Source organism: Macrotis lagotis, chromosome 4 (genome assembly GCF_037893015.1).
Source record: "Macrotis lagotis isolate mMagLag1 chromosome 4, bilby.v1.9.chrom.fasta, whole genome shotgun sequence".
Lineage (NCBI taxonomy): Eukaryota > Metazoa > Chordata > Mammalia > Peramelemorphia > Peramelidae > Macrotis > Macrotis lagotis.
In genome coordinates this window covers 69,922,806-69,945,786 of record NC_133661.1, presented here as the reverse complement: position 1 = coordinate 69,945,786, position 22,981 = coordinate 69,922,806, and the positions used below count along the sequence as shown (strand labels likewise).

The 22,981-nt window shown below is 37.8% G+C and overlaps 1 protein-coding gene across 10 annotated transcripts in view; it reads right to left on the bottom strand.

Moving 5' to 3' along the window:
- The window catches only part of MYO9A (myosin IXA), a 217,363-nt gene that overhangs the window by 48,663 nt on the left and 145,719 nt on the right, over nt 1–22,981 (bottom strand). For 8 of the 10 annotated variants that reach the window (XM_074233066.1, XM_074233060.1, XM_074233062.1 and 5 more), the window contains 8 exons: nt 22,809–22,889; nt 21,720–21,830; nt 20,308–20,430; nt 17,785–17,934; nt 15,465–15,784; nt 12,306–13,694; nt 8,941–9,034; nt 8,182–8,397 (listed from right to left, as the gene is read on the bottom strand). In XM_074233066.1, the coding sequence (XP_074089167.1) occupies nt 8,182–8,397; nt 8,941–9,034; nt 12,306–13,694; nt 15,465–15,784; nt 17,785–17,934; nt 20,308–20,430; nt 21,720–21,830; nt 22,809–22,889 (2,484 nt within the window). The remainder of the gene's footprint in view (nt 1–8,181; nt 8,398–8,940; nt 9,035–12,305; nt 13,695–15,464; nt 15,785–17,784; nt 17,935–20,307; nt 20,431–21,719; nt 21,831–22,808; nt 22,890–22,981) is intronic. The other 2 variants (XM_074233061.1, XM_074233067.1) reach the window with 2 other exon arrangements.

The following is a 22,981-nucleotide window of genomic DNA, read 5'->3' as shown; positions in this document are numbered from 1 at the left end:
AAGAACAATTGAACTACCGTGACTCCATAGTCAGGATTACACAAGATCTGGGAGCATCTACATTAAGGGCTCATAAGGGCTTGGAATATGATATTCCGGAAGGCAAAAGATCTTGGATTACAACTGAGAATCAACTACCCAGCAAAACTGAACATCCTCTTTCAGGGGAAAAGATGGACTTTCAAACTTTCCTACTGAAACAACCGGAGCTGAACAGTTTGATCTCCAAGTACAAGACTCTGGTGAAGCATAGAGGGAGTGGATGAGAAGGATTAACTATGAGGAACTCAATGAAGTTGAACTGTTTGTATTCCTGCATGGGAAGAAGATACTGATAACTTCTACGAACTTTCTCATTTATAAGAGCAGTTAGGAGCATAATATAATGGTATAATATAAAAAGATGGAGTCAATGAGTAATAAAGGAAAGTATTGGGAGGAAGAGAAAGGAGAGGAAGAAGGGACCAAGATATTTCATAAAACAGTCAAGAAAAAGCTTTTGCAATGAAGTGGAATGGGGGAAGGCGAGGGAGAAAGAGAGCTCAGAAATGGTTCAGTGAAGAAATAACATATACTCAATAAGGTAATAGGAATCTATCTTATCCTAGAGAAAAATGAGAGGAAAGGGATGGGATTAGGTTAACAGTGGAAGGGAGGAGAAGAATAGGTGATGGAAGAGAGGGAAGATCGTAAGAGAGGGTACTCAGATACAACACATTCCTGAGCAGGGACAGGATGAAAGCAAAAAGAACAGAATGATGGGAGTGGGGAGGAATAGAATGTAGGGAAACACAGCTAGTAATAGAGACTGTGGGAAATGATATCAAAGCAATTTCCTCTGGTGGAATTATGAAAAAGAAGGCAACTCATCCCAGAGACAGTCATTGGAATCTGGACACAGATTGAAGTACATTTTTTTTTCTCTCACTTCATTTCTTTTAAGGTTTCTCGATCTTTTTTTTTGGGGGGGGTTTATGTTTACTTTCACAAGATTATTGTAATAATAAAATTAAACCATAAAAAAATAAAAAGGAAAAGAACCTATTTATAACAAAATATGTATAGCTCTTTTTGTGATGACAAAGAACTGGAAACTGAGGAAAAATAAAAATTATTTTAAAAACAATACAGACTGATGTCAAATGGAAAAATATGAAATATGCAAATATGAAATGGTTGACACTTTTACTGCCTTTATCTAGCAATTTATTATAATTAGTAATTTCAAAATGCATAATAGGCAAACACTCTATAAAGGCAGTGATAGTAATTTGCTCAATTAATTATAATCACTTCTTGCTATTTCATTCTGATTTTCTCTACAGCTCTTCTCTGGAGAGTATGATTTGAGATTTTCTTCAGCCTCCAATCTCTTTGATCTAAGAAAATCATAAAGTGGGCTTAAGGTCAACTATGAAACAGAAAACAAGACATTTATGGAACACCAACTGTGGACAAGGCCCTTCTAAAGATTCTAAAAGGACACTAAAGCTTTTCTATGCTGAGAACCCTAAGAATGACAGCTGCTCAGAGGTGAAGGAATGCTCAAACGGGAGAGTACCTTGCGAGATGCAGTCCGCACCTCAACGTCTCACTATGCAGCAGTTCTCTGATCCCATTCTACCTCTTCCCCCTAATCTCTCACTTCATGTATACATAATGCCCTCCATAGAATGTGGTACATAGTAGATGTTTAATAAATGCATGTAACCGTATACATAGAGCCCTCCACAGTATGTGTGTGTGGTACATGGATGTTTAATAAATGCATATAACTTTATACAAAGTACCTTCCACAGTATGTGGTATATAGTAAGTATTAAATGCATGTAACTGTATATATAGTGCCCTCCACAGAAGGTGGTACATAGTAGATGTTTGATAAATGCATGTTAGATTGACTGATTTTGAAGAACCACTACCGTAGCAATACACTGGCTAAATCTTACCCCCCAAAATGGTTCCCGTCAAGTTGCTAATTCGTATAAACATAGGTTTTCAACTCTGCTGTATAGAGGGAACTATTGGGAATTGCAGTAACAGAATGAATCTAAAAAGCTTTTCTTTTTTGCTGCTGTTGAGTCATTTTTCAGTCCTGTCCCCACATGGGGTTTTCTTGGCAAAGATACTGGAGTGTTTTGCCATTTCCTTCTCCCAGGGTTAAGTCACTTGCCCAGGATCACACAGCTAGGGCAGATTTGAACTCATGAAGATGAGCCTTCTTGATTCCAAACTTGGAGTGCTCTCTTCTCTGCCGAGATGGTCCAGAAAGGGTTTGCTGGCTGGCTAAAAGAATATAATTCCTAAAGAATTATGATCCACTCTTTGAGGATGAAGGCACTTTAAAGAAAATTACTAATTGGGGCAGCTAGGTGGTGCAGAGGATAGAGAATTGGACCTGGAGTCAGTTCAAATGTGACCTCAGACACTTGATACTTCCTAATTGTGTGACCTTGGACAAGTCACTTAATCCCACTACACCTCAAAAATTAAAAAAAGAAAAAGAAAAATAATTACCAATCAACCATTATACTAGGCAGTGAAGCATCCAATGCAAAAAGCCTATGGAGTTTATCGGAAAAAGGCTATGAAACCATACATCAAAGGTAAGGAAAGACCCTTGGTCTTCTATTTTAAATCTTTGGTCAAAGACTTCTAAAACAAATGTGAAACCTGGGACCAGATGTGTACTAAGGAAAACCCTATTTATGTTGACCATTGAAAGAAAAGTAGGGAACAAATCTATGGACAAAGATAATTCAAAGGATCCTCCTCCATGGAAGCACACAGGGAACACAAATAATATTCTATTAGGAACTACTCTTTTTATCCACCAAATACTAGTCTGAAAATCAGAAGTGCACTTTATCTCTTGTACTGTAATCTAGGGCAAATCTCAACTGTAATTTTGGGCAAATCACAACTTCTTTGTTTCTTCATCTGTAAATGAGGTAGTTGTACAAAATGATCATTAAGGTCATTTCCAGCTTAAAATTCTTAGATTTTATCCTGAGAACAAAAGGTTTTCAATACTGTCAAATATTTCAGTATAGGGAATAGTTTTTGTTTATGTATTACTATAAGGACTCATCTAGGCAGGAATTAAGCTAGAGTCCTTTAACCATATATTTCCTACGTACAAGATGACTCAAGCATAGCCAGGCAGCAATTTATTGGAAAAAAATGTCACAAGTTCAATGGGACTTGACAGAAGTAGTCATTCTGTGACTAATATGAGAGAGAACTTTAAAAGACACATTTTCTGGTTTAGAATGTTAGCTGAAACAATACTATAAGCAAATTAGAAGATCAAGGACTAGTTTACCTGTCAGATCTATGGAAAGGGGAGCAGTTTATGACTAAGGAAGAGTTGGAGAACATCACCAAAAAACAACTAGGTCATTTCGATTACATTAAATTAAAAAGCTTTTTGCACAGATAAAACCACTTTAACCAAGATCAAAAGAAATGTAGTAAATTGGGAAACAATCTTTACAACTAATGATTCTGACAAAGGACTCATACACTATTACACTGTTGGTGGAGCTGTGAACTCACCCAACCTTTCTGGAGAGCTATTTGGAACTACGCCCAAAGGGCAACAAAAATGTGCATATCCTTTGACCCAGCAATACCACTACTGGGTCTATATCCTGAAGAGATGATGAAAGAGGGTAAATACATTACTTGTACAAAAATATTTATAGCAGCCCTGTTTGTGGTGGCAAAGAATTGGAAATCAAGTAAATGTCCTTCAATTGGGGAATGGCTTAGCAAACTGTGGTATATGTATGTCATGGAACACTATTGTTCTATTAGGAACCAGGAGGGATGGGATTTCAGGAAAGCCTGGAGGGATTTGCATGAACTGATGCTGAGTGAGATGAGTAGAACCAGAAAAGCACTGTAGAACACCCTAACAGCAACATGGGGGATGATGTTCAACCCAGAAGGACTCACTCATTCCATCAGTGCAACAATTGGGAACAATTTGGGGCTGTCTGCAAAGGAGAGTGCCTTCTGTATCCAGATAAAGAGATGTGGAGTTTGAACAAAGTTCAAGGACTATTCCCTTTAATATAGAAAAAAAATCAGATATCTTATTGTCTGATCTTGTTACCTCTTAAGACTTCTTTTCTCTTCTTTAAGGATATGATTTCTCTCTCATCACATTCAATTTGGATCAATGTACAACATGGAAACAAATAAAGACTGACATATTGCTTTCCATGGGGGGGTGGGGGGAAGGGAAGTAAGATTGAGGGGAAAATTGTAAAACTCAAATAATATCTTTTTTTGTTTGTTTTTGGTTTTTTTATGTTTTTTGAAAGGCAAACGGGGTTAAGTGGCTTGTCCAAGGCCACACAGCTAGGTAATTATTAAGTGTCTGAGACTGGATTTGAACCCAGGTCCTCCTGACTCCAGGGCTGGTGCTTTATCCACTATGCCACCTAGCCACCCCTTCAAATAATATCTTTAATAAAAACAAACAAAAAAATGTTAGTTGAAATGAACAAATATCTCTGACATCAAGAACTCCACAAGTGAGACGATATCCTGTTAGACAATGCTAATGTTGCAGTGAACTACAAGATTCCTAAAAAAATAGAAGTTTCTTCTTCTTAACTGATCAAAGCACCTTAGAAATATTCTGTCGTATAAAATTGGTCTAGAAGGTGACCCAGTTTCTACGAAGATCACATGCCACAGACTTTCTGGTTACTTCTTTTAAATAACTGATATTTCCTTGTGTACTCAAGTTTGCAAAGCCCTTTATCTGTAGTCAAATCCTTTAAGTATCCTGGGCCTCAGTTTCAACTGTAAAATGAAGTGGACTAGAGGCAGTTAGGTGGCACAGTGGATGGAGTACCAGTTCTGGAGTCAGGAAGGCCTGAGTTCAAATCAGGTCTCAGACACTTAATAATTACCTAGCTGTGTGGCCATGGACAAGTCACTTAACCCCGTTTGCCTTGCAGAAAACTAAAAAATAAAATAAAATAAAATGAAGGGGATTGGATTTGATGGTCTCTGAGGTTTCTTCTAGCTCTGGATTAAAATATTACAAATCTAGAATTCTCATCGAGGGAATATCTGAAAGTGTCTAGTTTAAATCTGCATCTTAAAGGAGAAAGCTGCTAGTGTTCTTGATGCTTACCTGGAGTATTGTGAAATAAACATCGCTTTTCTTTAGCCCTTTTGTATATAATCCAAAACCAATTTTAGGACCAAATATTCAGTCTTTACATGTGAGGAAACAACTATGAGGTCTGGATTGGGATAAACCCAAATTCTATAAAAGAGGAAACTGGAAATTGAGGTCTCAAGATTTCTACAAGATTTTTGGATTGGAACTATTTAGATGTGCAAGTCATAACTGAAATCTTTAGAGTGGAGAGAGATAGTACAAAAACAACAACAACTAAAAAACCCCCAGAAGACCATGCAAGAAAGAGAAGATTGTTTTAACAATACTAGAAAGAGGGATATAAGTGATTTTTAATCAGTTTTAACCAGAAAGTAAAAGGCAATAAAATAAGTAAAACTGGCTTTCACAAAATATTATTTTTGAAAACCTCTGAAAGCTTTTTTCTTCACATGTAAAATGAAAGAAAATTCTAAAATCCTTACAGCAATAAATCTCTAATTTTATGAAGGTGTCGTCATTCTGGAGTAAAGGGAGGGCTGGTTTAGAGTCATATAAAAAGCTGGGTCACAGAGCCATTTATATACATAGCGTCTAGAAGCTTATAACATACAAATTTTAAAACAGGTCAGCAACATTATAGAGAGCACTGAAAACACTGTTTGCATTGGGAAACAAATGACAAATGATTAACCAATTCCTGATATTTATTCATGACATTTTAAAGTAATTAACAGTTGATATGTGATGAACTATTTTATTCATCCTATGAAGAAAATCACTATAAAGGAAAATCTGCTTGAAATTCAGTATCTCTACCAGCTAAATTTCACTGAAACTTAAGGCAAAAGATAAATTCTAGACTTGTAAATGGCTAAGCACTTCCCTTTGTAGATTCTTTTGGCATTAAAACGTCAGACAGGTCATTAAAGCTGAAATACTTGTAATAAAAGATGATCCCTGTAAACCTGGCTTTAAAAAAAAATATCAGAAGGGTTCTAAATTTAGTAAATTCAACAGACATTTAGAAAGTACTAATCTTCAATCTTGCACCTATAAATCAAGAGACAAATGGAATACAGGATATTTCTACATCATATACAAAAGACCCATCCCTTCATATTGCCTATCTTTCCCACCACAAGCCCCACTGTCATCAGCATTTGCTAAATACCAAATAAGTTTTTTTTCATAAACATGACCACCAGAGATGTACCCTGCCACCTATACCCAACAATTAAAAAAAGAGCCAGTAAGAGTGCAAAGAGATGAATCTGCACCGATGTGTTCTAGAACTACAGGCATGCAAAGATAGTCAAACTATGGGGATAGAAGAACCACAAGAAGAGTTTTCTCAAGTGACGAGGAAGAATTTTTTAAGGACAGAATCCTCTAAGCAGTGAGGCCCATTCCCTTTCAGTTTCTTAGCAAGTGTTTCTAGTAGATAAAATTCAGAGTGCTAAGAGAACAAATATTTTGCAAAAGGGTAATCACTCAGGAATGCAACAACAGTAACATATGTTGATTTCTTGTTTTTTTAAGGAACAAAATTCCTTTTTTCAATATGACCGGATCTTATCTTTCTTACTAGGTAGATCAATTTGAAATTTTTTTGTATGGTCTAAATATTAGATAATATAAATCAAAATAAGTTAATTTATGTCTAATTTTTGAAAATGATAGCAAAGGCTTTTTCACAATTTGTCTTTCCTTTATCCACTCAATTATAGACTTTGATTAGGCTGGTTATTTGTTCCTGGGGTTGGGGTACTTTTAATAAGATTTCACCTCTCATTATTGAAAAGAAGTTAGCTCTAAGGATGGAGTGACTAGCTAAAGTCCTAAGAGGTAATAGGTGTCAAGAGAGAGGGACTGAACCCAAGCCCTCTTAATTCTGTAACAATGCTCCTTTAATAATCCAAGACTACCTGAAGTTTTTATTCTTAGCTCCTCAGTTTCCTCATCTGTAAAATGAGTAGCTATAGGAGAGAACTAAATCTTTCAGTTCTTCATATATGCCTTCTCATTAAAAGCTTTTTGCCAGAATCACCTCTTTTCATCTTTTTTTCTTTGTTTCTAAAATGACTGATTTAAATAGCTCCTGTCCTTTTCCATTGGTTTGAATATTTTAAAATGTGAATGTACTGGTATCAAGTACATGGAAAAATTTAAGTAGCTACTATGGACAAAAGAAGATAGTAAAAATCGTATCTTTGGCTGGGAAAGCCATAGAGCTATACAGATAAAAAAAAACTGTAGCATCAGGTAAAAAGTTTTACAAATTATATTATTCACTAAGCAAATGACAAAAATGTTCTAAAACTTTTCTCCCACAGAAAATACTGAAGATGGGATTGCTAAAATGGGGAATTAACTGAAATTTAAGTGTTCTCTTTAGATATTCATGTGATATGCAATGTGTTTGTGTATGTGTATATGTATAATGTATATGTGATATGTCACAGAATTAAAAAAATTGTTAAAATACTATTTGAATGACATATTCATGAGCATATCCACAACTGAGTGGATGGGTGGGAGGAAGCAGCATAATTTTTTTATCTTTCTTAATATAGGTTCTTTTACTAAGAAATTACATAAAAAAATTCAAGTTTTATGTTTAAGGAACACTGAATTGCACTCAGTAGGGTGATTAAAGATATTAAGGGAATTAAAGGTATAGAATATATATTTCAGCTAGGGATTTAGTCCATAGCTCTTTACTATCCTACCCTCACATCCCTTTTTAAATTGCTAAAAGAAAACATCAGTATGTTAAATTTATGTGGTTTCAAGCATACTCCAAATAATCTAAATATTTTTCATGAGTTAAATATCTAATTTGAAAGTGCTTTTGTATCACTGAAAACATATAATACTGCTTTATTTGCAATGTTCACTGAGGTTTTCCATTTACAAAATCATTAAAGAGAGGGAGAAAAAGCAGTGCAGGGTGTCAGTAAGCTAAGGGTTAGCAATGAACATTCCCATCACCACTGATTACTCCCTGTTTTCCCTTATATTTGTTGTAAAATTACCATTTCCGAGTCACTGTGATAGGCCTGCCCCAGGAATGCTGAAGGCCCTGGCTCAGGGTGAGAAGCTTGATGAGGGGGTAGAAGGGGCTCAATAAAGTCATCGGAATCTTCTTCCTCTGTATCCCCCTCCCCATCAGCAAAAGTACCTCTAGTCAAGAAATCGGAGCGCGTCCGCGCCATGCGAGCTTTCTTTTTATGGGCCGGTCTGGCAACCTGCTTGACCAAATGATAAAACAGATAACACAACGATGTTTTGTTTTGTTTTGTTTTAAAAAGGAAATTCTGCTGATGTAAGGCATCAAAGTGTAGGTCTCACATGAGATAATGTATTCCTTCAAACATCCCACCACCCCACCAGATCCATTAGGAGCAGTAAAGGGGTTGGAATAAACAAAAAGGAATACACACACATTGCTTTGGAAAAAGGACAGAAACAGATGCTAGGAAATAGATGCTACTAGATTTCACCAAGTTTTTCCTTCACACAGTCCAGTGTCAATGATTCACCACAGTCCCGTTTATTCAGTTGGGCCCTGACTTGTTTGAATGTGATCCCAACTATCCTGGACAACCTTGTGCTTACCCTGCTAGCAGGATGCCTTTACTCACTAGGAAATCTGTTTATTTCACAGTTCTTTTATTGCAAATGTTTGTAATCAAGATGGGGGGGGGGGAATAAGAGGCAGTCAGGAAGTAGAATAATTCTTAACATTCACATTTGTTTCAGTTGAAAGAAAATATAAACACATTTTTGCTTACCTGATTTTTGATAGGTTCAATCAATTTCACAGGTTTCCTAGGTATATCAACTCTTGAGTGCATTTGATTATCTCCATGGCTTAAAAATTCTTTACTGAAATTTAAAAACAATGTAATTGCACAAACTACAAGATGATTCTGTCCTATAAAAGATCTAGACAAGTACTAGCATTTCATTAATTTCACTCATTAATACTTTTTAAATTTCTAAAATTTCCAAATTACTTTTCTACTTCTTCTTTATCTTAAAAATATTGAATCACCAAGAGTATGAGAAATAATCACTGTATACTTTATCATGAACTGAATAAAACAGTTTTCTAAGCCCATGGCATGAGGGCAGATATATGATGAATGAAAAAGGAGAATACAGACATTGTACCAAAAAAATTAAGGAAGTATTAACTAGGCAGCACCAGATAATTTAGTGTTATATAAGGTAATAAAAGGCTATTATAAATATTATATTATAAATAAAAGGCATATTTTCTTTGAATGGCTGCCTGATGTCAGTTTCCCATTCCTATTTATGTACAACCATTCAAAAGAATTTGATTACAATTTGGGTCATTCCTTTTTACAAAATACCACCTGCCTTCCAACAGACCACACTAGGCCTTCCCTTTGCTTAAAATCCTACTACTCATATCTACTGCCTCATAATTTAAGTCTTAATTATATATTATTATTTCAATATTATTTTCTAATCATCACATTTGTATTTTCTCCACCTTGAGGTCAATAATCATCACGTCTTCACCTTGTTTTACATTCCCCTCCTCCCTCTCCCCCCGGAAAGAGTTGGGCAAATTCATAGTGCATACCTAAGATATTTTAAGTGACTATTTAAAATTATCATATGTAATTCTTAGATCACAAGAATCAACCAATCCAAGTCCAATGATGAGTCTCTGAGCAGGAAACCTTAAGACATTCTAGACAGATCAATCTCTTCCCTGTCCTTAAGAGCTGATTCCTCTCCCCAATCCATGTCCCCCCAAACCCTCCCAATGACTCTTCTGAGCATCTCTGTTATGCCTAATAATTCAGTCTCTTTCATCTTGGGTGCCCTCTAAGGAGACAAAAAGCAGTATGCAGTTGGGCCTGCTGGGCAGAGAAACCAGTTGCTTCTCAAGTATATAGCAATCAAATATATATTTTTTTCTAATTTAAATTTTTGACTTCGATAGCATTAGACACAGCCCTGACACTAAATAGCTATGTGGCAAATCACTTAATGTCTCTGGTATTCAGTTTCCTCATCTGTAAAATGATTGCTAAAGTCTCTTGAAGCTCTAAGATTTTATGATTCCATGAAATACTAAAATCTCTTGTGCTGTTATTTCAGGAACTAGACATTTTTCACATAAATTATTTTCAAAATACTTTCATACAACATATTCTAAGTCAAGTAACTCTCTAAAGAGAAAAAAATAAAGATATTTAATGGATTTACATGATTTTATCATGGAAAGGGATGAAAACACCACTTAAGAATTGACTAAGGGGCGGCTAGGTGGCGCAGTGGATAAAGCACAGGCCCTGGAGTCAGGAGTACCTGGGTCCAAATCCGGTCTCAGACACTTAATAATTACCTAGCTATGTGGCCTTGGGCAAGCTACTTAACCCCGTTTGCCTTGCAAAAAAAAAACAAACCTAAAAAAAAAGAATTGACTAAGGTACTTCTGAAATATTCCATACTCAAATCTATTCCATCCCAAATAAATGGAATACATGGTATTGAAGCAAACAGGAGTATTCCTGGTTATTTGGAGAGAATAAGTTAACATGTAATGACTTGAAACCAAGTGTTCTCAAGTACTTTCTAAAAGTATGTTTCTTTGTATTATCAGCATCTTTAAGAAGAAACCTATAAATCTATTTATTATGGATAATCACTGAATCATAAGTGTGTAAAACAAACAAACAAAAATCAACTTCAGATGATCATTAAGTTATTTTGGGCATTAGTTTCAAACATCAGATCCTCAACTATCAATTCAATTTGTAACAGTGCTATTTGTTTTAAGCAAAAATCCTGGAGAAGAGTTTAGAGGATAGGGAGAGGTTGAAGAAAAAGAAATACTGAGAGTCAGCCTGTGAGAAATAATTTAATTTCATTTTAGTGGCCCATAAAAGGACCCCAAATTTGGGGGTAGAAGGGACCACAGAGGTTCCCTCGTCCAGACTTGTTCTTTTTGTAGATGAAGACAGTGAGGTCCAAAGACTTAAGAGACTTACTGATAATAGAAAGCAGAGGAGAAATGTGAATCCAGTTTCTCTGACTATGGATATGATGCTTTTCCCACCATAATACAATGAAGTTTTTTGTTTTTTTTTAATAATCCGGCTGCCTGCAATTGAGTTCTTGCAAGTATGGAACTATCACTGAACTATGACTGGGCTGCAAATGGAATACCATCAAAACTGTTTAGCATTTCATAACCAAAAAAACTGGGAAACACAAGAACATTGAATTGACATATAGGCTCTTTACAAGGGAACCTTGTGTAGATTTAACATTTGCAACTTCTAAAATTTTAACAAGCCTAGTTGTACCTGAATGAACTGTTAATGATACTTAAAAGGCAAGTTCAGTATTCTTTTTGTAGATGATAAGGACTACTTGACATCATTATCTACCATACCTTTTTTTCCATTTTAATACAACTTGAATGAGTCCACTGCAAAAATATGGGCAATAGAATTGTCCAAGATTTTTAGTAAGAGTAATTTTAAATACTATCTGCAGATTTAAAAATTCATATACACAACCAAAGTTATTAAAATTACTGAATACATAAGAACTTGACAAAGACCACGGCAAAGCCCATGGCCTTTTCCCAGTTTTAAGCTGATGGAGGCTGTTAAGAGTGTTCAAGAACATTTATGATATCTCTGGGCAGGACTTTGCCAGAAGGTTCTCACACTAGTTAGTGATGGAGAGACACTTTCAGGTGACCTGGCTCTGGATGTGTGAGGCACTGAGCCAGGGGCTGGTCAGACAAGAGCAGAAAGGAAATAAGTCTGTAGACTCAAGGAGCTTGAATTCGACTAGGAGACAACACAGCATCCATATAAACAGGGGAGGGCACAAAAGGCTTCTTATAGAAGGTGGCTGAGCAACAAAAGGAAGAAGGGCACTCTGGACCCAGAGATAGAGAAAGGAGGGTCCCATGGCTAGAGTGGAGGGTTCCCAAGGAATATGAAAATTAAGGATATAAAAGAAAGCTGGGAGGGTAGGCTGAAGATATGTGGGAAGGGGCCTTAAATGCCAGGGGAGCAGGCCTCTGATCCTAGAGGAGCCAGCGGACTTCATCGAGCAGGTATAATCTGGTATAAAATCAAACAAGTATTTCACTTACCACGGGAGACCCAAATGGTCCTTGGGAGTTCCAGAATGGACTTTGGGCGTTTCCTCTTGGCAACGCAGTTCCTTGGAAGCTACATTCACTTTAGTGTTCTGCCCGTTGGTCTTGACTGGTGACTGGCTTTGACTTAACTTTCCTTCAAAGAACAGAGTAGTAGGCGGGCCCTTAAGAACTGCTTGATCAGGGATACTTTCTTTTGGGGAAACAGTGAGGTCTTTAATAGTTCCTGACAAAGGTCCCGGGACGTTCTGCTCGTCCTTGTTTGTAACCTGGAGGATGAGACACTGTGGCTTTTCAGGTACTCGCTTGGATGGCATCTCAAAATCTTCGATGGGTTTTTGCTCCCTCTGCTGATGAATCTGTCCCGTCATTTCTTTTTCACTCTGCAGCTGCACTTTCCTTTCCTTCTCTTTGCCCTGCTCGGCTGGCCCTTCTGGCAGGGGGACAGGAGTCCCCACTCTTCTGCCTTCCGCAGCAGAATGCTGGCTTGTTTTCTCCGAGGCTCTTCCTGGCTTTTCTTGACTTATGATCCCTCTGTTGTGCAAACTACTTGCCCCAAGCTCATGACCGGCCTTGGCACTCTCTTGTGGTGGTATAAAGAAAATTGGCAACTTCATTGGCTGAGGCTTAGAGGTAATGGTCTGAGAATCCCAGGCCGGCCTGCCTCTCAGGGCTAAACTCTCCAAGAACTTTAAACTGGAGGGTGTCCTCTGTCTAAGAGAGATATTACTATTCTTGTCTGATATCATGGGAACATTTTCTTGTGCATCAAACTTTGAATCAGGGGGTAAAGCTTTCTGTGCCTTAGGGGAGGAAATCTCCAGGTCTCCTTCGACTGAAAACGCCGATCCTAGCTTGCTTTTTGGAAGTTTGCGGTTATCTTGATACCAACTTTCAGTCTCAGGACTTCCTGGGGATGATGGCGGGCCCTTACTTATCATCTCAGCAGACCACCGAGAGTCTCCCGGAGGAGAAATCCCACCACGGAACTTCAGTAATTCTAAACTAAATATTGCTTGCTCTAACTCACGCATTCTTCGGCTCTCTCTTTTTGCTCGCCCTACTTTTTTTACACTAAAGTCATCTAATGACTTGTGTCTCTGTCTTACAGTTACATCTTCCTTCAAGTCCATACTACTTTGACTAAGATCTTTTTCCTGTAGTTTGCTTGGTAAGTCCTCAGAGATGTCCACTGAATCAGAATGGCAGCTCCGAGTATTTTCTACTCCAAATTTGTATTCTTCTACAGTTTTCATTCTTTCTTCAAACAATCCATCCTCCCATTTAGAAGGGTCTGAACCTCCAATCTCTGGGGTACTTTCTTTAAGGGTTAATCCATTTTCCAACTTAGTTTCTTTTAATTGCTGTTTCAAAACTTTATAGCTATATAAAAATAAAAATAAAACAAGTTTTAAAACCATCCTTAAGTCACAACAGAATACAGGATAAATAACATAATTTAACATGTTTTTAAATTGTTACTTGCCTATATCTCTTCTAAACTTTTTTTTTGTTTTTGCAAGGCAATTGGGGGGGGGGGGCAGCTTAAGTGATTTGCCTGTTTAAGGTTGGCTTTGAGCTCAGGTCCTCTTAACTCCAGGGCTGGTGTTCTATCCCACTGTGCTTAGCTGCGCCTCTTTTAAACTTTATTCTCTCTTCTGTGTACAAAAAATTTTCAATAATACACTTTTTGAATTTTTAATCTTTTTTGGGGGGATTATTATCCCAAAATCTTTATTTTACAAAGAAATAAACTGAGGCTGAAAGAGTAGAAACAATTAGCCCAAGATAACAAAGTATGAGAAACTGGACTAAAAAAAACCAAGTCTTCTAACATTTGGTATGACATTTTTTCAATTAAAACATATTTTAAATGGGAATATACACATATATGTAAATATTTAAAACATACAAAATACCATATTAAAAAACAAAATAGACATATTTGGAAGAAATCTAATTTTTACTTAAAAAGGACTAACAGAATGTCCCAGGACCTTTGTCAGGAACGTTTACACACACACACACACACACACACACAAAATTAAAGCAACTTCAGGAAAGCTAAAAAATTTAGAATGGAAAATAAGCCTAGGAATCTGGGCCTCTGAATCTTATCTTTTCTTCCCCTCTTTCTTCAGATCAGCTCTCCCCTTACTAAGAAAGTCAAAACTCCCCCACTGTTCCATGGGTTTTCCTACCAATTCCTTCTTTCCTTATTTTGCTAAGGAACTTCCTGCAGCCACCTGAATAGGCATAAGGCTTACTCAACTTTCACAAGTAGGAGCTATAGAGTATAAACTGTAAGGATGACTCCAGAAAATCTCCTTAACCTCATCCCATTCTTGGGGCCATGGCAAAGCATTCCTAGACTTCTGAGAAACATATTCCTAAGTCTTCAAGAAGACTAGGAGGAATAGTATTAGAAGGAAGTGATATAGGGAGGGCAGAAGCTGGCCCTGGGAGCCAGCTTTCAGCTTTGGGGTCTTCAAGGGAAGAAAGGGTTAGGTCTGGGGACACCAATGAAATTTAAGTTGGCTCTATGGTATGAAGACAGCAATTAAATGATGTGCTGAGTTTTTATACAAGCCAGATTGTATAAAAAGTACAGGTTTATATTAGGACCTTCAAGGCAGAGTGGATAGATGGCTAGCCTTTAAGTCACAAGACCCGAATTCAAGTGCTGCCTCTGAAACATATTAACTCTGTGACTAGTAAAGTTATGCAACTTTTTAGTGGTCCAAGTAGGTGACTGGCTGACCAGAATCAGTGGGGTTATTTCTTCATACCAGAACCTCTATATAGGGATTAAATCATGGTTCTAGATCAAAACAATCTAAAGCAATATGGTATCTTCTGAGAATTTAAAGGAAAACCCAAGCACTCAGCTGCAATTTAGAAAAATATATAGTTTCTGGTATATGTAGAGGCATACAAAAAAATCATTTTTCTTAGTGGTACCTTCCATAGTAACCAGAAAGGCACTCAAGTTGTTTTTCTCAGGTTGATCTATGCTGTTTTGACTTTTTAGTGAAGCAGCTTAATCCAACTCTAGACTTGGACAAAACAGAATCCGGGTCCAGGCCTCCGGAAACAGGTCACCTACCTTTTTTTCCTACTACTGGTTTTACCTTAACCAGCTGCAAATATTACCTTTGCCTGGCTCTAAATCCTCGGCATGCTGCCTGTAACAGGATAATTTTGCTTCTTTGCTCCTTGTACGATTTGCTTTGCCAGTAGCCTCTCCATCCTGCTTGTATGCAGGTGGCGGCAGCGTGCCTTCGTCTGTGGTATTCCCGCCAAGTCTCTTGAATAATGGAGGCTGCGGCCCGCATCTGCAGGTACTGCCGCCTCCCCCAGTAAGCTCGCCATGCGGCCTGGAGAACAGATGCCGCACTATTCACAACCAGAGGATCAGTCCCGACATCTCTGCCTTCGCCACGCTTCCTACTCAAGTAATTTCGCCAGGATCGCTACAAAAGATGTATGGTGTATACTGTAGGATTATCTCACATCACATTTTTTAGAACAATAAAATGAAAATGAAATCCCAAGTCATAATAAAATAACAAAGCAGTGATGAATTTTTTAAGCAAAAGCAGACAAAGTAATTTTTTATCAGATATGCTGTACTTTCTCTCCTTGCTTCATCTCAGAGTATTTTAATTTTTGACCAAGAAAATTCAAAAGCCAAAAAGTTTTGAAAATCAGGATTACTACTTGAATGAGTTATCTAATTCATTCCTTCTCCTCTGTGGAGAGACTCAGAAATATGTTCACATTGGTTTTAACCCAGTATTCACCAAAGTCTATTTTCCCCTTACAAAAACAGGACCTTCTTTTGACCTTTTGCTTTGGTACATCCATCAGGTCTAACCTGAGTTCATATTCTATGTTATCTGGTCTTTTGATTGATATAACTCATCTGGTATACCTCATTTCTCAATCTTTTAATTTGTTGCCACAGGAAAAAACTTAATAGATTGTTCCCTCCCATTTGCCTCAAACTGGGAGTTGATCATGAAATAGTAATGACATGATGAAGTATCTGTAATATGGTTCCTTGAAAGATAGCTGCATTTTCTCTTCTTTCTTATTCAGTTTGGGATCTTTTCCTTTATATTTTCTTATCTGTGGACATATGGTATTACTCAGAAAATGAGAATAAAGTTTTAAATTTTTGCCCATACATTTCCAGTTCCTACATATTGCTTTAAATGTGGATGTAAAGAATTTCATGGAGAAGAAATGAGTTTTCCCTTATTCCATTTACCTGCTGGGAAAGGAATTGAATGGTGCTATAAATATCAGTCTGTATCTTAGTCAGGTAGCCAAAAGGAGGAGGAGGCCAGATTACATTCAAAGGAAATTAAGTGGTGAGGTGGAAGAAACCCTGGACCTAGAGTTAAGAAGATTTGAATTCAAATCTAGACACGAACACTGATGTTTTCTTGGACAAATCATTTACCCTCTATCAGCCTCAGTTTCCCTCATCAATAATGTGGAAATAATAATACCTACACTTCATAGGGTTGTTGAGAATCATGAGAAAACTATGCAAAGTGCTTTGTAAAGCTTAAATACAAATACCATCTATTATTATTATAGTTGTTATTATTCATTTAAAGTTGGAAGGAAAATCATAGGGATCATCTAGTCCATCTACCTCATTTTATAGATGAGGAATCAGGTCTAGAGAGATAATTTCCCCTGGATAACATAGGCATTGAGTAGAAGGATGAGGGTTAGAACCCAGGTCTGATTCTAAATTCACTGTGCTTCCATTGAACAGGAGAGTAAATGATAGCTCAAGTCTTAAAAATGACTATTTAAACTTGTTTCCTTAATAAGACATCCCAAAGGGTTAAAAATAATTCAGTATATTGAAAATGTAGAATTTCATCGGTGGGGGTGCAATACCTTGACAACTTAATAAACAGACTTTAAGAGAAGCTAAAAATGAGTCACCTTGAAATCTACCTAATGATGAGTGTCCTTCAAAAGCTTTTCGAGCCTGTGCCCCGGACAAAAGACACTTAATTTATCACTAGGTCCATCAAATAGAATCTATAATAAGTTTTCAAAACTTCCTACATGATCAGACACGTGAGTGAAGAGGAGACTTCTAACGATGGATGATTCAGTCCCCATCAGGACCTGGAACTAGGACCAGAGTAGGAATTCACTGAGTGAATGACATTTTGGGGGAATTGGTAAGCTGATGATGCTCTAGTACAAAATGAAAAACCGGCCCTGTGAAGTACAACCTGGGATAATGAGGAAGGAAGTTGCAGACTGCACTGCCATGGTATCACTGCTTCTACCATGGCACAGAGCAAGAACTCTAGGCTTCCCAATTCTACAACAGCAAGTGCCCCATGTCTCCAGAGGCACGCATGCAGTCCACATGGTCCCCACATCAACATCCACACCAGAGGAGCCGCATGCTCTAGGATGAGGCTGTCTTTCTCACCTGTAAGATGATGGCTGCTTGCCTCAGACGGAGGAAATGCTGCCGTAAGAGCCAGGTGCGGAACCACTGCTGCAGCCGTCTGATCCGGTGGAGCACCTCCTGATGCAGCAAGTCCTGTAGGTGCTGGCGCTCACCTTCTTTAAGGAACACCTAATGGAAGCCAGGAAAAGGACGGAGGAAGAGAAGAAAGAGGTCATCAGGAGGTGGTGGGTATAGAAAGGAGTCAGCTGTTTGGGCCCAGTCATGATGGCAATGTATGAAGAGGCCCAGTCGGTTGGCGAGGACGCCAGGCCCCGCAGGGCTTTGTTTGACTTTGTGGCCAAGTACAATGGACTCAGGTCTGCTACTTACTACCTGCAGGACCTTGCCCAGATCCCATCCCCGAGTCTCACGGTCCTCATCTGTAAACTTAAGGGGCTATGGCCAATAGCTCTTGAGGTCCCTTCTACCTCGAGATCTGTAATCCTCAGAAGCCTAAGAAACAGCAATGTCTCTTCTGATTTGATATCCTCACATAACACAGGGACCCCAGCTCAGTTGTTCACAGCTTAGCAGGGTCTATTGTGTTTTCGTGCATGAAACCAAAGATTCAAATGGATCTCGAGAGGATCCTGATTCTAACCTGGAGCTAAAGCAGAACCTCGCTCTATAATCTTTCTATCAAGTCTTCTCCATCACCAGCATCTTGAACCCAACCTTGTATTACAGTGGGGCTGGTTTCTCCTCGGGTTTCAAACTGCCTTCCTTGCTGAATCTACTTTAGACTGTCAAAATTCTTAAGATTTTTTTTCTCCCTGGAACTGTAGCTTTTGACACTGATGACCATGTTATTCTCTCCAGTTTTCATGGCATTGCTTTCTCTTAGTTCTCCTAGTACTTTCTAAGCAGATTTTGGGCTTCAGAGATTCCACATACTCAGTCTGTTGCCTAATCCTGTCATGTCTGGCTTTAAGATCTTTCTGTTCACATGGACATCACCTTAGTTCAGGTTTTATAATAATCTCTTACCCGGATGATTGGCATGGCCTCTTCTCATTGGTCTCCTTGCCTCAAGTCATTTCCTAACCATCCTAACTCATCTATACATAGCTACTCAGAAAGGATTTTCTTAGAGCACATTATCTACATTATCCCCCAACTCAATAAATTGTAGCAGCTTCCTTGGATCTCTAGGATAAAATGCCAACTCTTCTGCTTGGCCACCCCACCTCCTCAGAAGCGGGGCCTGCCTACCTCCTGAGGGTTCTCCCTGCTCCCTGCCCCCTGCCACTTGCAGAACTCAGGAGCCAGTTCACAGGCCTGGGTCATCACTGACTTTCCTGAGGAAGGCCTTTCCCGGGACTCTCAGCCACAGGAGCCTTCTTCTAAGTCACCTATCGTCCTCTCTCAGTGGGTGGTATATGCCTCTCTGTGGACAAAGGGCCCTATGGAAGATCTCAGGTCCTGGAAGAGTATTCCACCAAGGGAAATATTCCCTATTTTTCCCTAGTCAATTTACCACTGCATTTTCTGGGGGCTGTTCCCCACAGGCATCTTTCCCCCCAGCCTCCTAGAGCATCCTTCCTTTCCAAAGCCAACCCTCAACATGTACTCATGATCCTACTCATACGACTAGCTTGTATAGCAAAGCAGAGTCCTAGGCTTGTAATCCAGAAGGGCTGAACTCTAGTCTGGCTTCAGGCACTTACAAACTGGATGGTCCTGGGGAAAAAAAAACCCACTGACTTCTGCCTGCCTCAGTTTCCTGAACTGTCAAATGGGGTTGAACACATCACCCAGCTCTGAGGGCTGTTGTGAGATGGCAGCGGGACTATCTTTACTCAGAGCCTAGTCTGGGTGAAACCAGACTGTGGAAAGCTGACGACCAGGCCCAGGAGTCACCTTGGGATGGACCTCTCAGAACATGGCTTCGAGAATATTGTCCTAGGGCTGTTATGAAGAACTGGAGAGGGAAAAGGCATTTGAGACAGAGAAGCGGTGGAATAAGTGCAGATAGTGGAGTCCAGACCTGAGATTCAGGGGAAAGAACAAGAGCAAAACCCAAGAAACATGACCAGAACTGAGAAACAGTGGAGCAGATCAGCTGTGGAGCAGAAGGAAAAGGAAGAACCAAGCATACTGTCTACTGAGGGCTCATAGACAGGAAGGTAAAGGGGGGAACAGAGGACGGAGAGACTTGATAAGCAGAATACTTGGTGCATTCTGAACTACAAAACATTGGAAATGAGGACTTGGAATCAAGGGTCTTACTATCATTACAATGATCAACCAATAGCATTTTCCCTATTGAGTTTCTTATGGCACGTTCTATTTGGTCACAGGAAGCTCAGAGGACATAGGCCCAGGGAAATGAAGTTCCTTGCCCAAGGTCGCATAGGGAATGAGAATCAGAAGTAGAATTGGAACATAGTTCCTCTGATTTTGAGAGCTCATTATGCCACATTACCTAAGAAAACATTTCCAGACATGTAAATAAACTCCATTTTCATATGTAGATATCACATGTAAACACACTGCATTTACCATGGTTTTTCCAACTTGATAATTATCAGGATTAAGCTTTATTTTTTTGAAGAAATCTTCGATGTTATATTTTGAAGGAACGGTGTCACGCTGGAGTAGAATGTGGAAATGGTCCACAAAATCCTTTAAAAATGAAAAAAGAAACAATGGCAAAGTTATAATAAGAGTAATAATAAATAATAATCATAATTAACATTTTTATGGTGTTTACTTATGCGATATGCACTCTACAATGATTATCACTAAAAACATACTATGTGAGCTATTTTAGTGGCAAACTTTTGAGGGTTGTAGTAGGGAGGGACATAATTTGTTCCTAAAAGGTTTGATCAACAAAGTTCTTTATAGTTATAATTTATATTTTAAATTGAAACAGTATAAAAAGTCAGTCTAGAGGCATGTATCTGGGGATAAAATCACTTAAGGAATAGGGAGACAAGGGAGGCAATAACTGGAATATTTGATAATTATAAAATCATGGAAACCCAGAGCAAGAAGAGATCTTGGAGATCATCAAGGCCATTCCTTCCTTTTTAAAATAAGGAAAGCAAGGCAGGAAGGTTAAGTGAATCTTACAGGTTACAAAGCAGTGATTAGAATTCTGGCTTTTCAAATCCTATTCTATTCTACTATATCATGCTCCTTTGCTAAAAAATTATTTTAAAGAATCTATTACAGCATATTGAAAAAGTAATTTTACATAACAAAACCATGTTCACAGAAATCTAAATGACTGTGGCAGATATGAGAAAGTGACCAAGCATGAGGCTTTGAGGCTTAGTGAGTAGAGATTAAGAGGGTCCCAATTATACTTCAATCCTTGTAAAGCTGATCAGAAAAAGTAAGGGAGCAGCAGAAGCCAGCCAACTATGTGGCAGTCAGTCAAGGAAAAATCATATGCAGAAAAGTCAAAAGAATAAAAAGAAGGAAATATTTTACATTTGGGTAGCAAATCTAACTGACTACTAGTAACCTTTAGAGAACCAATAATATGGAAGATTAAAGTTTTCTGACTGAGGAGATATAGTATTTCCAAATTTTCAGAGCAATATATAAGGATTGAGAACTGGAAAGCTTTCCTGACAATTTAAATACAGGCAAGATACTTAGGTGAGCATAAATAAAAGTAGCTCCCACCATGCAGAAACTAATATTTTCTCTTTTTTTCCCCCATTTTCAAAAAATACGATATTAAAGAAGGAAAGTCTAAGTTCATGCAAAGCTCATATAAACAATGAAGTTCATCAGAAATAATAAGAGTTGTATGAATAACCAACATGCAAACACATGGAGAAGAACACTTGCAAATATGAACACGTGTGTGTGTGTGTGTGTGTGTGTGTGTGTGTGTGTGTGTAGATGCAAACACAGCATACTTTTTAAATTCAAAAGGAGCCTTTCATTGGCCTAACCTGGAAAGAATATTTGCAGCTGTATCCTGACTGCCGAATTCGGACCGTTTCCAACATTCCTGTGTACTGCAGTTGTCGAAGTACCAGTGAGTCACTGAACCTTAAAGGAAGCTAAAAACACAAAGTAGGGGGAAACAAGCAATAGCATATATGAAATGCAGACTTTTTGATTCAGACTTTTTAAAAGGACTTAAGAAAATAATTTAAAATTTTTTGGCATAGTAGCAAGTACAGAGTCAAGTTCAGTTTTTTAAAACTACATTGTGTCTTTGATATTTTTACAAAATTAATGATAGGAAATGGATCTTTGATTTTGTGATATTAGAAGAATAGTAAACTCAACCAATATAGGTTTATAATTTGAGAGAGCTCTTTGAGATGGAGAGAACTTAAAGGACTGGCCCAGATTCAGAACTATCAGCTCACTAGTCACTATGCAACAATGTCTCTATGGAATTAGTGACCATGAAAACTTTATCTTCAGAAAATACATAAATTCCAAACTAGGACTCAAAGATATGTCTATAATCCATACTGAACAAGTTTAAAGGTAATAATAACTAACAACTCTTCAACATGAGAATTTTGTTGCTTTTTTTTTATTGTCTTAGCAACTGGTGTTGTTTGATATCAAGAAGAAAGATTTAAAAGACTAACTCCTCACTGTTCTTTATGACTATTTTTAATAATTCCAAACAAGACACGTAGGCAATCATAAAGCAATAAGGTAAAAAACTGACTGAAATTCTTGAAATTCATAAAATTAAATATAAAGAACTACAAAGGAAACCAATTATACTGAAATACAGTTATCAAAATATTTTTTTTTAACAAAAGGTTCACAACCCCTAGGTGAGAATTTTCTTTACTACAGCATTTAACATTGTTGTAGTAGAAGAATTTTTTTTCCATTAAAACTGAATTGCATGTAGATCAGATAAATTGTCCATTAAAATCATTTACTGCCTACAGAAATGGGAAGCTTTTTTCCTTCCCTGATCTTTTTCATAATGACATTAAATCTTAGAATTTGTGTTACAATACATCTTTGTGATGGCCTGTGTGGCAGTTCTTGCAAGATATTTTTACCTTTTCAGCATTAGACCAAATGCACTTGACAAAATGTGGTTCAGATTTAAAAAGTGTCTCCATCAATTTGTTTAGAGATACCTGCAGAGCAAAAAAGATTATTAGTATGTTCTACTCCAGATTAGCAAATAGTATGTGATCCGTACAAAAGTTCAGGCTAAAATGATGATGTT